Source organism: Rhinopithecus roxellana, chromosome 8 (genome assembly GCF_007565055.1).
Source record: "Rhinopithecus roxellana isolate Shanxi Qingling chromosome 8, ASM756505v1, whole genome shotgun sequence".
Taxonomy (NCBI): domain Eukaryota; kingdom Metazoa; phylum Chordata; class Mammalia; order Primates; family Cercopithecidae; genus Rhinopithecus; species Rhinopithecus roxellana.
In genome coordinates this window covers 12,682,464-12,699,122 of record NC_044556.1, presented here as the reverse complement: position 1 = coordinate 12,699,122, position 16,659 = coordinate 12,682,464, and the positions used below count along the sequence as shown (strand labels likewise).

General features: G+C 60.4%; 1 protein-coding gene across 1 annotated transcript in view; it reads right to left on the bottom strand.

The window, feature by feature from the left end:
- Positions 1-14,291, bottom strand: part of GNA11 (G protein subunit alpha 11) — a 29,493-nt gene extending 15,202 nt beyond the window's left edge. Inside the window, exon 1 of the mRNA XM_010367304.2 lies at positions 13,866-14,291. Coding sequence (XP_010365606.1) covers positions 13,866-14,001 — 136 coding nt within the window. The 5' untranslated portion in view covers positions 14,002-14,291. The remainder of the gene's footprint in view (positions 1-13,865) is intronic.
- Between the last annotated feature and the right edge of the window lie 2,368 nt (positions 14,292-16,659).

Here is a 16,659-nt window from a genome sequence, read left to right as displayed (position 1 = left end):
CTCACAGCCTCTGCTCCACAAAGCCCCCGAGCCCCAACACAAGTCTCCCTCCTGTGCTTTCTGGAACCTTCCTTGCTGCCCACAGTGGACATCGCTGCACAGGTGCCTGTCGCAGGCCCCCTCGCCTGGCAGCTCCTGGAGGCGAGACAGGCTGCGTGGGTCCCACAGTGGCCACAGTGCTGCTTTCGGGAGGCCCTCGACAAAGCCCAGGAACTGCCCACAGAACCTGTGCTCCCTGGGGGGGGTCTCACAAAACACCTGACACATCCCGAGTGGGGAGCCCCAGCGGCAGCTGCCTCCTCCCAGTACTTTTCTCAACCACACCGCGTCCTTTTCAGAAGAAAGAAAATGGACTTTGATTCTGTCTCAGGTAGTGATCCGCCTCCCAGCCCTCACCTCATCCACAAAAGGTCAAACCCACCCAAGTTCCGGGACACGAGGGGTGAGAGTGTGCAGGTGAGACCACCTTCTCCCCAGAGGGACCCCCACACGCCCTTCCCTCACCGCGCCCTGAAGAGAAGGGTGGTGGCAGGGAGGGGATGTGATCTGAGCAGCCTCAGCTCTACAGACGGGTGTGAACCCTGGGCCCCGAGGGGTGCTCAGCAGCATCCCCGGCCCCCGCCCACTTCATCTCAGGAGCACCCTGCGAACTGTGACAACCACAGATGTCCCCAGACACAGTCAGTGTCCCATAGGTCAAGACTGCCCCCAGATGAGACTCTGTTTAACAAAACTCTATTACAAAACATGGCTGTTCCGTGGGTCTGTTTGGAAGGATGCTGCACCTGGAAACAGCCAACACTCACACACACTGAAGGCCACACCGACGCGACACCAGCACACCCTTCAAGCCTGCACCCCGGCACAGGCCCCACGTAGCACGGGAGGCGAGGAGGGCCCTGCACTCCTGGCAGAAGGCGCCACCCCTTGGTAACTTTGCACCCAAGACACAAGGTCCCTCAGGCCATAAACACCTCAACCACGAAACAGAAAAGCAAGCGCCAGCTCTCAGTGAGAATGCCGGGAAGACCGAGACGGCCGAGAAGGAGCCTGAAATGCCAGAGGTCGCTGCCCAGATGAGAACTGGCTCGGTACTACTGTTCGGGGTTTTCTTTTGTTTTTTTCAGATGGAGTTTCACTCTTGTTGCCCAGGCTGGAGTGCAGTGGCATAATCTCGGCTCACCACAACCTCCGCCTCCTAGGTTCAAGCGATTCTCCTGCCTCAGCCTCCTGAGTAGCTGGGATTACAGCATGTGCCACCAGACCCGGCTAATTTTGTATTTTTAGTAGAGGTGATGTTTCTCCATGTTGGTCAGGCTGGTCTCAAATTCGTGATCTCAGGTGATCCGCCCACCTCGGCCTCCCACAGTGCTGGGATTACAGGCATGAGCCACCGCGCCCGGCCTGTTTTGGGTTTCATAAGGAAGGCAAAAATGACAACCACAGCCCTGGCTGGCCAAGGACCCCCATGGAGCTCTGCAGAGGCAATATGGGTACACTGATGGGGTGGGAGGCGGTTCACACCCATGCACCCCTGCATGCACACATATATATGCATGAACGTGCATACATGCACACAATGCACACATGTGCACACCCACACACGTGTGTATGCGTGTACCTCAGCACACACGTGCACACTGCATGCACGCATGCATGTATGCACACACATATGTACATGTACACACACATGCAGCCCATACACAGCTAGGCAGCTGCATGTGAAGCCATGTGCGCCACTCCCAATGGGTGGAAGCCACCCGCGTCTCCCACGTAACCCACTAAAGCCAGGAGAGGCCACAGAGGGGGCAGGAGCCCAGCAGGAGCTCTGGGCCACCAGAAGCCAAGCCAGGCCAGGTGGCCCCGGGCCTCTGGTGGCCCTGAGGTGCTGGCCACTGTTAAGCCTGGCAGTGCAGGGGCCAAGGGCAAGGCTCTGGACAGCACTCAAGCCAGGCCACGCCACTAGGTTTGGGTTTTCAAGATGCTTTGGCCCCAGCCTGCTTTTCAAGTCGCCCTGTCTTCCCACGCCAACTCAGCTGCTGCCGCCTCCCATCACACAGCACCTTGCAGCTGGGATGCGGGGGTCCCCACACAGCAGACTCCATGTCTGGATGCCTGACTCCTGCCTGAGCCCTCACACCCCGCGGCTGGGGCTCCACATTAAGGATCCTGCTCAGCAGAGGCTGGCTCCCACCTGACCGGCCGCCATGTGGCCCCAAAGCAGCAGCCCCAACTCAGGCCTCAGCCCACATGGCTCCACCCTGAGCCAGCCTGCCCCGCCGACAGCCACACTCCTCCTGAAAGACGTCTGAGCTGGAAGGCTCTTTTGGCTCCAAAATCTTCAACAGCTGCCCACTGGAAAGAAACGCCAGCCCGCTCCTCCCGAGACCATGTGTGAGCCCCTCCGAGATTCCGCCTCACTCTGGACTCCTCTGGACGCGTCCACAGCCCCTGCTGGCCCTCATCTCCCCGTCTCAGGCCACCCGCCAGGGCACAGCCTTCAGTCCACTCCTCACCGCACACCAAGCACCACAGCAGCTTTTCTCCTAAAAGCCAAAAAGCCAAAGCTCCACAGGCCCTTCAGCAGGTGCACGGGCGCAAGGACCCCACGCACAGACCACCGCTCAGCATGGGGAAGGAACGGACCACGGACCACACCACCACCCCAGGACAACACACCAATGGTCCCACCCACAGCACTGAATGTCTGTGATCCTCCCAGATTCCTATGTTAAAATCCTCACCCCTTAGACAGTGGTGTTGGGAGGCGGATCAGCTCCTTCCGCGGCGGAGCTCTGGGGGCTCTTTCGTAAGTGCACTGACGATTCCAGGAGGGATCACGTCCGCGTGAGGACACAGCAAGAAGGTACCGCCGTCTACGAACCGCGAAACACAACCACCCCCTACACCGAATCCACAGCGTCGCCATCTGTGTACCAGGAAGTGCAACCCCCGCTCCCTGTCACCCGCCCCCCGAATCCACAGAGCCTTGATCTTGGACGTCCAACCTCCAGAACCATGGGAGACAAACTCGGGTAGTTCACAAGCCACTGTGCCTGCAGTATTGTCACAGCAGCCCGAGCTGACTGAGACAGTGACAAAATGCTAGGAAAAGAGGACACTGGGGGAAGCCAGGGGTCCAGCCAGGGCCAGCATGAAAGGGCAGCTGGGAGGGTCCTGCAGGGCAGATGCTGCCTAGCCCCTGCCTGTGGCGGGGGAGCATGCACTCCACAGGTGACGAGTCAAACCCAGCTTCACATGCACTCCTCCCACCCTCCCTCCCCGCCACGAGGCCGCACCCACCACCGGGTCCTGCTGTGAGACCCCCAGGTTCCTGCCTCACGCTGGGTCTGGAGCTGGTGAGCTCAGCCTACCAGGAGGCCGCTGCGGGCACTGGCAGCTGTGTGCGATGCCTGCTTCAGCACCAGGGTTAAATATCAACTACCCCTTCAATCAAGCCCTTCCCCTCCCCAAATGCCCGGGGAGCTCCCATTGCAGAAATTCAAAAGCCCGGTGTTCAGGAAGCACCCAGCACCCCCACAGCACGGGACCTTCGAGGGTGGCTCTGCCATTCCCTCCTCAGGGAGGTGTGCCAGTCCCCGTCTGCAGCCTGCCGCGCCAGCTTCCCAAGCGCAGGGGCTGTGGCTGCCCTGCCCACCTGCATCCCTAGCCCCTATGCAGAAGGCGCTGTGTACATGTTTCCTGAGCGAACTGAATGAACCTGGCCCTGGTCCACGGTGCTGGATCCCTCATGTCCCCATCGGGTCCCCTGCACTCCAGTGCCCGTCAGGATGGACCTGACTGCGTGTCACCAGCCACGCCTCCTGGGAGAATGGAGCCCACATCTCCCACACCTGAGGGAGCCTAGGTCTCCAGGAGGGCCCCACGCGACCACAAGCAAGGTGCTTTGCCTCTGCAAGCATGGTTCCTGGTGGGCCTGCCACAGGCCGCCCCACAGCGGACCCCAGATGCTAGGGAGCCTTCAGGAGGCAACGCTCAGGTGCACTCAGCACGTCACCACTAGGAGGGGCCAGAGTCCGCCCACTGCTCCCACTGAGCCAGCTTCCACAGGAGAAAACCACCCTCCGGACTGGACCCGCTGGCCAAGATCTGGAGAGGCCAACCAGGAGGAACCTGGTTCTCCTGTGCCCTGGCTCCCGGCTCCCGGCAAACATCCCCAAACCGCAGTAAAGGAAAACGGAAGAAAAGGAGGCTCCACGCCCCGCAAGAGGGTGCAGCTTGGAGAGCAGGCGCTGGGGGCTCATCTCACGCTCCAGATTCAAAGCCGGGCACGGAGGCTCACGCCTGTAATCCCAGCACTTTGGGAGGCCGAAGCAGGTGGATCATTTGAGATCAGGAGTTCGAGACCAGCCTTGCCAACATGGTGAAACCCCATCCCTACCAAAAAATTTACAAAAATGGCCAGATGCAGTGGCTCACGCCTGTAATCCCAGCACTTTGGGAGGCCGAGGCAGGTGGATCATGAGGTCAGGAGATCGAGACCATCCTGGCCAACATGGTGAAACCCCATCTCTACTAAAAATACAAAAAATTAGCCGGGCATGGTGGTGGGCACCTGTAGTCTCAGCTACTGGGGAGGCTGAGGCAAGAGAATGGCGTGAACCCGGAAGGCGGAGCTTGCAGTGAGCCAAGATCACGCCACTGCACTCTAGTCTGGGTGACAGAGAGAGACTCTGTCTCAAAAAAAAAAATTTACAAAAAACAATTAGCTGGGTGTGGCAGCGGGCGCCTGTAATCCCAGCTACTCAGGAGGCTGAGGCACGAGAATCAACTGAACCCAAGAGATAGAGGTTGCAGTGAGCTGAGATTGTACCACTGCACTCCAGTCTGGATGACAAGTAAGACCTTGTCTCGAAAAAAAAAAAAAGATTCAAGGCCGGGTACAGTGGCTCACACCTGTCATCCCAGCACTGTGAAAGGCCGAGGCAGGCGAATCACTGAGGTCAGGAGTTTGAGACCAGCCTGACCAACATGGAGAAACCACATCTCTACTAAAAATACAAAAATTAGCCGGGCATGGTGGCAGGTGCCTGTAATCCCAGCTACTCGGGAGGCTGAGGCAGGAGAATCACTTGAACCCGGGAAGCAGAGGTTGCAGTGAGCCGAGACTGCACCACTGCACTCCAGCCTAAGCGACAAAGTAAGACTCCGTCTCAAAAATAAATAAATAAATAAATAAATAAACAACAAATAAAAATAAAAATTACATGAAGATTCAAGTAAGTGGCCGGCGCGGTGGCTCAAGCCTGTAATCCCAGCACTTTGGGAGGCCGAGACGGGTGGATCACGAGGTCAGGAGATCGAGACCATCCTGGCTAACACGGTGAAACCCCGTCTCTACTAAAAAATACAAAAAACTAGCCAGGCGACGTGGCGGGCGCCTGTGGCCCCAGCTACTCGGGAGGCTGAGGCAGGAGAATGGCATAAACCCAGGAGGCGGAGCTTGCAGTGAGCTGAGATCTGGCCACTGCATTCCAGCCTGGGGGACAGAGCGAGACTCCGTCTCAAAAAAAAAAAGATTCAAGTAAGTAACCCATGATCGTAGTGGCAGGGCTGAGACCTGGGAGCCAACACCTGGGAGCCAGACTTCCAGGGTTCCAGGCTGCTTCCTGCCTACGACGCCTGAGCTGAGCCCCGCAGTGCCCAAGACAGTGTGATGTGGGTCGAGAAGCCAGGCAGGGCTGCAGGGAGGCCCAGGCCAGTGCACACACCGGGAGCAAGGCCACAGCCGCAGGGCCCCACCCGGGGAATTCACAGGACCGTGCATCAGCTCCCATGAGAAGGCAGGGCCGGTGGCAGCCCACGCATGTGCATGTGTGTGCCTGTGATCTTGGCTCCTGGAAACAGCCTGGAAATCTAACCCCCTGACCACGAGCTGTGCCAGCGGGTGTGGGATCAGAGCCAGGCACCAACCTGACACAGGGGCTCGAGGAGGGGCAGCCCTCCTGCAGCGGAGGACAGACGCCCCTCATCCAGCTTCACAAGGGGCCTCATGCCTGCCCCGCTTCCGTCTCAGAACCCCAGGAGGTAGACAGCACCTCAGCGCCGGATTGACTGGAGGGGAAACTGAGGCATGGAGCAGTCAAGCTGCCTCCCTGAAGTCCCACAACCCCTCACTGCAGGGCCTGAACAGACTTGGTTCTCCTGGTTCCACAGCTCATTGCTGGCAGCCCAGGGCCTGCTCTCTGTTCCAGCACGCACCCTCAGGCAGGGAGGTGAGAAGAGAAGGGGGCGCCCTGAGAGAGGAAGGGCACCCGGCTGGCCCCACTGCTGAGGCTCAAGAAAGAGCCACCACGAAACTCACTACCCCAGGTGGGGCGTGACAGCCAGGGGCAGCGATGGCAGGACAGCCTCTGGACTGGAACCCAGTCCCATCTCCACAGCAGCAGAGTCCCCAGGTGCCTCAGAGGTGCAGACACCAACTGCCCCTCGATGGCCAGGGGCCATGCCAACTTGTTCTATTCCAGCGGAGGCTTCCATGTAGACTGGCTCCCAAGTGGGAGTGACCCTCCCCACTGGAAGTGGTTTGCTACTAACCCACGTTTGCTATTCTTTTTTTTTTTTTTTTTTTTTTTGAGACAGTCTCTCCCTCGGTCGCCCAGGCTGGAGGGCAGTGGTGCAATCTTGACTCACTGCAACCTCTGCCTCGTGGACTCAAGTGACCCTTCCACCTTAGCCACCCAGGCAGCTGGGACTACAGGTGCACACCACCAAGTCTGGCTAATTTTTTGCATTTTTAGTAGAGACGGGGGTTTCACCATGTTGCCCAGGCTGGTCTCGAACTTCTGGACTCGAGTGATCTGCCTGACTCGGCCTCTCAAAGTGCTTGGATTACAGGCATGAGCCATTGCACCTGGCCACACAAAATTCCTGAGCTCCCCTCTCCTCACACGCTGGGTCTTACCACAGCCCTTACTGAAGCCCCCTGAGAGCCTGGGAGACTGGGTCCCCAGCCTTGACCAGCCCATCTAATCCAGTTGTGGGCACTGGTCTGAACATCTCCACCCGGGGACAGGGACAGACCCCTGCCCCTGCCCAACTCAATGACCGTCGCCAAGGAGTCTGGGATGAGATCGCTGATGGGGGAAGGGTGGGAGTCCAGAGGCCCAGGGCCCCTCTCCAGACACCTGCCCAGGCCACCAGCAAGTCCCTGACTGGTCAACCCTTGCCCCATCCAGTAGGACTGAGGCTGAGCAAACCGGCGCCAGTGCCACTGGCTGAAGGGCTGCTTCATTCATCCCACAGCCTGGGTGGGCCCGGCCCCACCACAGCCCTGGCGGCTTCATTCATCCCACAGCTCAGACCCGGCCCCACAGCCCCTGGGGATTAGGACAGGACAACAGAACAGCCACATCTCTGTAGGCCGCTCGGTGGCAGGGCCCAGCACCCATCAGTGTGGACACGGTTAACAATGGCAACAGACACAGCGCCCTCCAGTTTGACCATACCCCTCAGCCCCCCACCCCACTCCATCCCTGGAGGTACCCTGAAACATCAAACCTGTGACCCCACAGGTTTGACAGGCGAGAAAACAGAGCCTGGACCGCCAGACACTGCGGTACCCAGAGCACCAACTCTGCAGTCAGACAGGGACAGAAACTCGGCCAGCACCGTCCCTCTTGGAGCCTCCCAGGCCTTGGGGTCCCCGTGTGGACGCCATCCAGGGAGCACCACCGCCCAGGGTTACTCGCAGCTTTTCGGTGCAAAGAAGCCAGCAGGAAGGGCGGCCACAGGGGACAAGAGGACTCCCTCCCTGCTGTCTGCGGCACTGGCCTCATCTCATTTAATCCTTCAACAATCCTACGGGGGAAGAACATTTTTCCCAAGTGACCGATGGGGAAACTGAGGCCGGGGAGAGGGAAATGACTCGCCCCTGGCTCCCTCCAGAGTGTGACCCCACTGCCCCGTGCTGGTCGGCCCAGGGCAGCCCATGCCACAGGCGGGACTCAGGGAGGAGCTTCTGAGCCAGCTGCGCACTGTCCTCAGGGACCCCTTCTGCCCGGTGCACAGGCCCACCGGCAGGTGGCAAGCGAGCCTGCCCCGGCAGAGATCTCTGGCGTGCACCAGGCCAGCCTGCAGGGCGTTGAGCAGTACTGGGCCACTCCTCTCCACTTCCCTGCGTGATCTGCCTTCAGTCAGCCAATGACGGTCACTCGCCAAGCATCTCTGAGGCCTGCACAGCTCAGTGACATAGGCAGGGAAGCAGGGAACCAAGGACACGTAGCTGACAATGGCCACGAGAAGGGACGGGGGCTGCTAAGACACACACGTCAGGGGTCCTGCTCCCAGGGACACTGGGCAATGTCTGGGGACATCTGTGGTTGTCACAACGGGGGGTGCTCCTGGCCTGGAGTGGGAGGCGGCCAGGGACGCTGCTCAGTATCATGCAGTGCCCCAGACAGCCCCACCCCAGAGAGTGATCCAGTGCCAAACATCCACGGAGCTGAAGCTGGGGAATCCTCACCAAGGTGTCTGCAGGCAGATCCCAGATCCCAGATCCCAGGGCGGGATCCCCAACGGAGCAGTTTCTCACGGGACATCCAATATGTGCCACACACGCCAGGTGCTGTGGGCGCGACAAGATATCACCACGCCGGCAGCGGGCGCAGCAGCCAGCATTCAGGAGGTGCCCACCTGCAGTGGGATGGGGATCACCACTGAGTCCTCACCCCACCGCCCCCTCAGGAAACTGAGGCACAGACCTGAAGTCCCACAGTTGCAAGTAGCAGGGGTGGGCTCTGAACCTGAGTCTCCCCAGGCCACGTACCTGACCCAGACACCACACTGCTCCCAGGCCCTGCGGATGGCCCGAGGTGCCACCCACCCGTGCTCTCCTGAGAGCGCCTGTCAGCCGCAGGAGGCCAGGCTGGACCAGGAACCCCCACAGCAGAGACCATCGGAGGCTTCTGACCCAGAGGCAGGGAGTGCGGATGGAGGGTGGAAGACTGGACCACAGACATCCTGACGGGGGAGGAATGTGCCCAGGCCCTGATGACAGCAAGAGTCTGGATCCAGGACAGCCAATTCCAGACAGTCCTGAAGACCTGCCAGGTGCCCTACAGAGGACAGACACACTGGGAGGCTCCCTGGGAGGGGGGGAATGCTCCACGCAGGGCCTGGTGGCAGGAGCTACATGCACCTGCAACCACCCACACACGAGCAACCCGGCACTTAGGATCCCGGTTCTGCAAAAGGACTTAATTTCTGCCAAATAATGACCCTGCACATGAGCCTTCCCAGAGCCCCTGGCCGCCCGTAATCGCATCCACCGCTCTCAGTCACCTAGGTGGGCAAGCCACACAAGGCTTCCCATCCTCTACTCACAAGCTGGGGTGCCCAGCGGGGAGAACAGAGCCCTGCTGGGGACCCAGAAGGGGCGCCAGGTACCAGCTCTGTCTACAGGGTAGGGCCAAGCGGGCTCCGCAAGCACCCCTCTTAAGATCAGTCAGACTCCACCACACACCTCTCCAACCTCCTGATGCCAGGGCATCCTCCCCGTGCTGCCCAGGGTCCCGGTCCCAGACCGAGACAGGCTCCACCACAAGACTCAGAAAGTGAAACCTCTCGTGGTTAAATCTCGGAGGGAGGCACTTCCTCCACTCTCACCGCGGCACCGGCAGAGCCCGGCAAGAGGCTCGGGCGGAAGCTCCACAGAGCTTCCCGGACCATGCCTGGGAAAAGCAGACCCTTCCAGCCACCATCATCATAACTGACTACATACAAATGCAGAGGACGTGAGAGCAGGCCCGGACCGAGTCCCCATGTCTCCCCAGCCTGGGCTCGGGCTTGGGAAGTCAAGGTTGGACGAGGCCATCCAAGGGCGCTTCCTGCTCCCAGAGTCTTCTGGGACACGGCACAGCCACCCTGCCAGGCGCCAGAGGCCACGCTCCACGCCTCCCAACACTGGGCCAACAGAGGCCCGGCCCTTCCCGTGGGGCCACCGCACCCCATGCTGGATCCCGGGCCTTGTCACTGCCCCGTGGGGGCCGGCGCAGGCCGGACAGGAAGCCTCCGGAACTAACCATCCTGCTTTATTTAGAAAGCCTGGAGCCACTCCGGCTCAGCCTTGCTAGCAGCCTCTGGCCCCGGGAACAGGCATTCCCATGGAAGTCCCCACGTTTCCCACCACAAACCTGCTACAAGGAACTCTACAGGGCCCTCCACAGTGTACCAGTGAGACGGAAACCTAGCAGCCAAGGGCTGCCCGTGAGAGGCAAAGGGCCAACGGGCCTGGGGAATGCGAACCCAGATCCAAGAGCTCCTGGCGGGGCCTGCAAGAGTTCTCCAGGCTACAGGGCGGACGCCGGGATGGCGGCCGCGCGGCACGGAGGCTGGAGCAGCGTGTGCGCTAAGCGCACAGTACACTCTCGCCACTCCTGTTCCCATCCACAGCTGTCACCACCATGGACAGACGGTTCATAACGACAAACCCGGAACACCCCGGGTATAAAACAATATATGCATACACACCCTTGCATACACTGAGTAGCGAACTCACACACGCACGGCTTTGATTGTGCATAGAAAAAGACTCTATAAGCACTCATGAAAACCGTGAAAATAATTTGCACTGATTATCCCTCAGCTTTGCCACGAGCATTTTACACCGTATGCTACCACACAGTAAATGGTCTCAAATGGGGGCAACGTGTCCCCCAAGGCACAATGAGCACTGTCTGGAGACATCTGTGGTTGTCACGACTTGGGGGAGCTCCTGGCATGGAGTGGGTGGAGGTCTCGGACGCCGCTCAGCACCCTGCAGTGCCCAGGGCGGCCCCACCCCGGAGACCGATCCGGCCCAATGTGCACAGGGCCCTGGGGAGACCTGTGTGTGTAATGGAGAGGCCCATTTGGGGCGTGAACAGTACATTTTAGCCACCACGAGAGAGGCGGCACAGCAGCGAGCCCCGTCCAGCTCTAGGGACCTCCATGAGGTCCCTCCCCACCCCGAAAACAGGGCATGGAACGTCCTCACCAGGCTGACCGACCTCACAGGCCGTGTGCAGCCCCAGGGAGGCAGTGGATGAGAGCAAGCAGACACGGCGTTCTTCCAGAACATGCTCTACCTGGTTGCAAACCCAGAAGTCAGGGCAGAGTCCTGGAGCCCTGCTGCCCCCGAGCCTGGAAGGAACCAGCACCACCCACATAAACGAGACCCTCCTGGGCCGCAGATGCCACAGGGGTGCAGTGGCAGGCCCCTGCCTCCCTCCCCGACATCCACTCCACAACGCTGCATGGGAGCCATAGGGGAGATAGAGGGATGGAGCCCCCACTGCTAAGGGGCAGGGGAGGAAAGAATTCTAGGGAGAGGCAGACCCGGCTTGGCTGGGCCTCCTGCGGAGCGCTAGGACCTCCGCCCAGAGGTCTCTGAACATTCCGTGGGCTGCAGGCACCATAGCCACCTGCTGCAGCGCAACAGCCCCCTCCTCCTGGGGAGCCTCGGCCCCACCCTCTAGCCGCTCCCTGAAAAACGGGGGCAATCGCAAGTTCGGGGCTGGCCTACTGGGAGAGTGGAATGACTTCCCACAAGCAGGCAGGGAGCCTAACAGAGGTCCCCCCTCCTGTACCCTGGAGCCCCAGCCCCTGGACCTCAGGTGGTCAAAGTCCTCCCAGCAAGGGGCCCTCCAGCTGGGATACAAGGTTGCTTGGAGGGGAAGTTTTCTGAGGGTCTGTCGCATCAGATTCCCAAAGGGGTCCCTGGCCCCAACACCTAGAGTGTGCAGCCCTCCCAATCCCCTGGCAGCCCGGGCCCTCTACGTGGCACTGACACCAGTCCTCCTTGGGTCGTACATAAGCTCACGTCTTCGTCACTGTCTTATCTGCTCCGCCTGGCCCTGAGCCTGACAGAAGCCTCCCATCTTACCAGCTGATAGGGGTCAACTTCCAGGCTCACAGAGTGGGAGGGGTGGGGCTGCAGACACAGGTGCTCCGGCAGCAGACACCCCAGGCCACAGTTGGGCACTGGACAGAGGATGCAGGAAGGGCCGAATCACTTCGACTTGCTCCAAGCAGCCAAGGCTGTAGACACGGGAGCCCCTGACCTTCGTCCTTGAACCCTGTGTCAATCTCAAGTCCAAAGTGCAGGCACAGAAGCCTGGGTGCACGCAGAAAAGGTGGCGGGGATCCTGGAGGTCACAGGGCCACAGGGCAAGGCCATCTGGTAAGATCTTTATGACACCAGTAATTCCTAACTCCCCTCCATCCAAACAAAGTCCATGACCCACCACAAAAGCCAGCCAGTGCCACTCTGTGCAAAGGCCACCACACGGGCCCCACTGCACATTTCCTCCAAATGTGAGGGACACGGCTTTGCCTACCCGCGTCCCCTGGAAAGATGGCCCACTTTAGAACCCTTAGGTAAATTAAAACACAAGTTTGGGGAAAAAAATCAAGAAGGCATCTCATCCAAGGCACCTCTCTAACCAGGGACATGGAGGGCCAGCAAGAAGGTCACAGCAGGAGAGAGGCAACGTGTTCCCCACACAACACGCACCCTGCCTCCTCCCCAGGAGCTACCACCACCAGCACACCCCCTCCTCCGTCACTGCTGCCTCTGCACCCATTTCTGACCTTCCCCACCGCCCCTGCCCCCCGCCCCCAGGCCAGGAGCTAACCTAGGAGCTCGGGAGGGCAGGGGTGGGGCAGGGCAAGAGCTTTCTGTTTTGTAAACGACTGCAGGGACCCTTATTTGGGGTGACAACACTTTACAGCTGGCCGACTGGCTCCCTGCAGCAGGTGTGCCTTGGGGAGAAGGTTCACTGGCAAACCTTCTCCAGGACGGTGGGGAGGAGCCGGGAGGTGGGGGCCTGCTCCCAACGGGGACTCAGTGTGGCTCCCACCAAGACTCTAAGGAAGGGGGCGGGGGAGGCTCCCGAGACAGCTGCTTCGGACGACAGGCGAAGGCTCCCTCAGGTGTCAATCGCCCCACCCTCCGCTGAGCAGAACCCTGAGGAGAGGAAAGACTGTCTTTTTCCCACAGGACGCATTCCAGCCAAGAGGAGTGTGGGGTTTCCCGGAACGGGAAGGCAGAAGGATGGCCCTGAAGGGAATGGGGGGATAGGGGCACGGAGGAGTCTTGGGGGGGTGTGTGGGGCCTGCATGGAGGGTACAGGGCTCCACCTGGAGGGTAGGGTCAACGCGGGGCCCTGAGAAGTGAGAGGTGAGTATGCCCTGTGGGTTACAGCCCAAAGGTCTGGCCCTGAAGAGGTAGCGAGGGGTGGGTACTCGGGTGGGGTAAGGTCAGAGGGTCCCTGAGCAGGGAGGGACTGGTCCCTTGAGAAGTGACAGAAGGCAAATCTTGGAGTCCTGGAGGCCCAATGTGGACAGCAGAAACTGGGAGCTGACCTAGGCGCGATTCCGGGCCTGATCCAGACAGGATAGACAAGGGCTGACGCCGGAGGGTCCCTGGTGCCAACATGAATAGCACAGGCAGAGGCTGACCCAGGGGTCCCAGGTGCCAATATGAACAGTTAAGGCAGGGGCTGAACCCAAAGGAATCTGGGGCCCGGAGCTGACCTCGGAGGATCCCAGGTGCCGACCTAGACAGCAAAGGCAGGGCTGATCCGGGAGGGTCCCGGGCCGACCTGGACGACACAGGCAGGACTGACCCCGGAGGGCCCCGCCCCGATCCGGACAGGCAGGGCAGGCACAGGCAGGGTTGACTCTCGAGGGTCCCGGGACCCGGACAGGCAGGGAAGGCACAGGCAAGGCTGACCCCGGAGGGTCCCGCAACCCGGACGGGAAAGGCAGGGCTGACCCCAGAGGGTCCCAGCCAGACCCGGACACGCAGGGCAGGCACAGGCAGGGCAGGGCCCGCAGCCGGCAGGCCCGGGGGCCGCACTCACCGAGCAGCAGCAGCTTGAGCTCGCGCCGGGCGTCGCGCTTGTCCCGCCGCAGCTGCTTCTCGATCTCGGCGTTGATCCGCTTGGACTCCTTCACCTCATCGCTGAGGCAACACGCCATCATGGACTCCAGAGTCATCGTCCCGGCCCCGGCCGCCGCGGCCGCCTGCCCGCCGCCGCCCCCCGGCCCCCGGCCCGGCCCTGGACGGAGCCGCTTCGGCCGCCGCCCGCCGCGGCCCTCCGGCCTCGGACCCCGGCCCTCGGCCCCGGGCCGGCCCGCCCCGCCTCGGCCGCCGCCTGGCGAGCCGCCGGGTCCCCGCTCGGGCCGCGCCAGCCGCGGACTCCCGCGCGGCCGCACTTAGCCCGCGCCGCCGCCGCAGCCACCGCCAACCGCAGCCGCCGCAACCGAGCGACAGCGCCGGACAACCTAGCAGACTGGGAGCGCAGCCCGCGACGGGCAGACGGTGTGGCCAATGGGAGGGGCCGGCGGCCACGCGCGCCCACCGTGGGGGCGGGACTAGCGGCCAGGGCGGGGCGTCGGCGGGCGCGAAAGGGGCGGGGCGGGGCGAGGGCGGGGGGCCCGCGGGTTTGGTTGCGCCGACGTGGGAAGGGGGACGCGCAGCCGGGAGCCGGGGCGGGGCCGCCCGGGATTGTGGGAATGTGGCGGACTCGGCCGGCCAGGCTCGGCTCCGCTCGGCTCCGTTCGGCCCCGCTCGGCCCCGCTCGGCTCGGCCCGATCGGCCCAGGCCGGGTCCGGGAGGTACGCACGCGGCCGCTGCGCTCTCTGGGTCTCCAGACGCCCGGGAAGGGCCCTGACATCGCTTGACAGGAACCTTCACTCATCCATTAAAAAGCGTTAATGGAGGCCGGTCGTGGTGGCTCACGCCTGTAATCCCAGCACTTTCGGAGGCCGAGGCGGGCGGATCACCTGAGGTCGCGAGTTCGAGACCAGCCTGACCAACATGGAGAAACCCTGTCTCTACTAAAAATACAAAATTAGCCGGGTGTGGTGGTGCATACCCGTAATCCCAGCTACTCGGGAGGCTGAGGCAGGAGAATCACTTGAACCCGGGAGGCAGAGGTTGCGGTGAGCCGAGAATACGCCACTGCGCTCCAACCTGGGCAACAAGAATGAAACTACGTCTCCAAAAAAAAAAAGGCCGGGCGCGGTGGCTCATGCCTGTACTCCCAACACTTTGGGAGGCTGAGGCGGGTGGATCATGAGGTAAGGAGATCGAGACCGTCCTGGCTAACATGGTGAAACCCCATCTCTACTAGAAATATAAAAAATTAGCGAGCGCCTTTAGTCCCAGCAGCTAGGGAGGCAGGAGAATGGCATGAACCTGGGAGGCAGAGCTTGCAGTGAGCCAATATCACACCACTGTACTCCAGCCTGGGCGACAGAGCTAGACTCTGTCTAAAAAGAAAAAAAGGCCAGGCGTGGTGGCTCAAGCCTGTAATCCCAGCACTTTGGGAGGCCGAGACGGGCGGATCACGAGGTCAGGAGATCGAGACCATCCTGGCTAACACGGTGAAACCCCGTCTCTACTAAAAAAATACAAAAAATTAGCCGGCGAGATGGCGGGCGCCTGTAGTCCCAGCTACTCGGGAGGCTGAGGCGAGAGAATGGCGTAAACCCAGGAGGCGGAGCTTGCAGTGAGCTGAGATCCGGCCACTGCACTCCAGCCTGGGTGACAGAGCGAGACTCCGTCTCAAAAAAAAAAAAGAAAAAAGAAAAAAAGCCTTTATAGGACACATACTGTGTATCAGGCATTAATGAGATACATTCTATATACCAGGCAGGGACCAGAGATTAATGGAGTGCCTACTGTACATACATCAGGTGTAAATCAGGCCTTACTGCAGTGCCTGTGCTATTCCACGCCAGGCATACGCATTAATGAAATGCCTACTGGATACCAGGCACTGTTGTAAACCCGTTAAGCTAAGCCTACCCAGGTGATATCTTTTTTTTTGTTTTTTTTCTATTTTTGACAGAGTCTTGCTCTGTCACCCAGGCTGGAGTGCAGGGGCGTGATTCATTGCACCCTCTGCCTCCCAGGCGCTAGTGATTCTCCTGCCTCAGCCTCCGGAGTAGCCAGGATTACAGGCACCTGCCACCGTGCCCGGCTAATGTTGTATTTTTACTAGAGACCGGATTTCGCCATGTTGGCCAGGCTGGTCTCAAACTCCTGGCCTCGAGTGATCTGCCCTCCCAAAACGTCGGGATTATAGACGTGGGCCGCCTTGCCCAGCCATATCTTTATCCTTACTTTGCAGGTGAAATGGAAGGGGCCACCAGAATTTGTAAAAACATGTGCGTTCCCACCACCTTGCAGACTACTGAAAACCCTTTTCCCTCTCTGGCCTCCTTGGCCAACCCCTGCAAATCCTCTCCGTTTCAGTTCAAACGTCAGCTCCTCAGGGAGGCTTCTGACTCCTCAGACCAAGCCAGGTACCTTTTCTTGAGCCACAACTTGAAATTGTGTATTCTGGCTGGGCGCGGTGGCTCATGCCTGTAATCCCAGTACTGTGGGAGGCCAAGGCAGGTGGATTGCTTGAGCTTAGGAGTTCGAGACCAGCCTGGATAACATGGCGAAACCCCATCTCTACTAAAAATACAAAAAATTAGCTGGGCGTGGTGGCACATGCCTGTAATCCCAGCTACTCGGGAGGCTGAGATGAGAGGATCACTTGAGCCCAGGAAGCAGATGTTGCAGTGAGCAGAGATGGAGCTACTGCACTCCAGCCTGGGAAACAAGAGTAAGACCCTGTATAAAAATAAAACAGGCCGGGC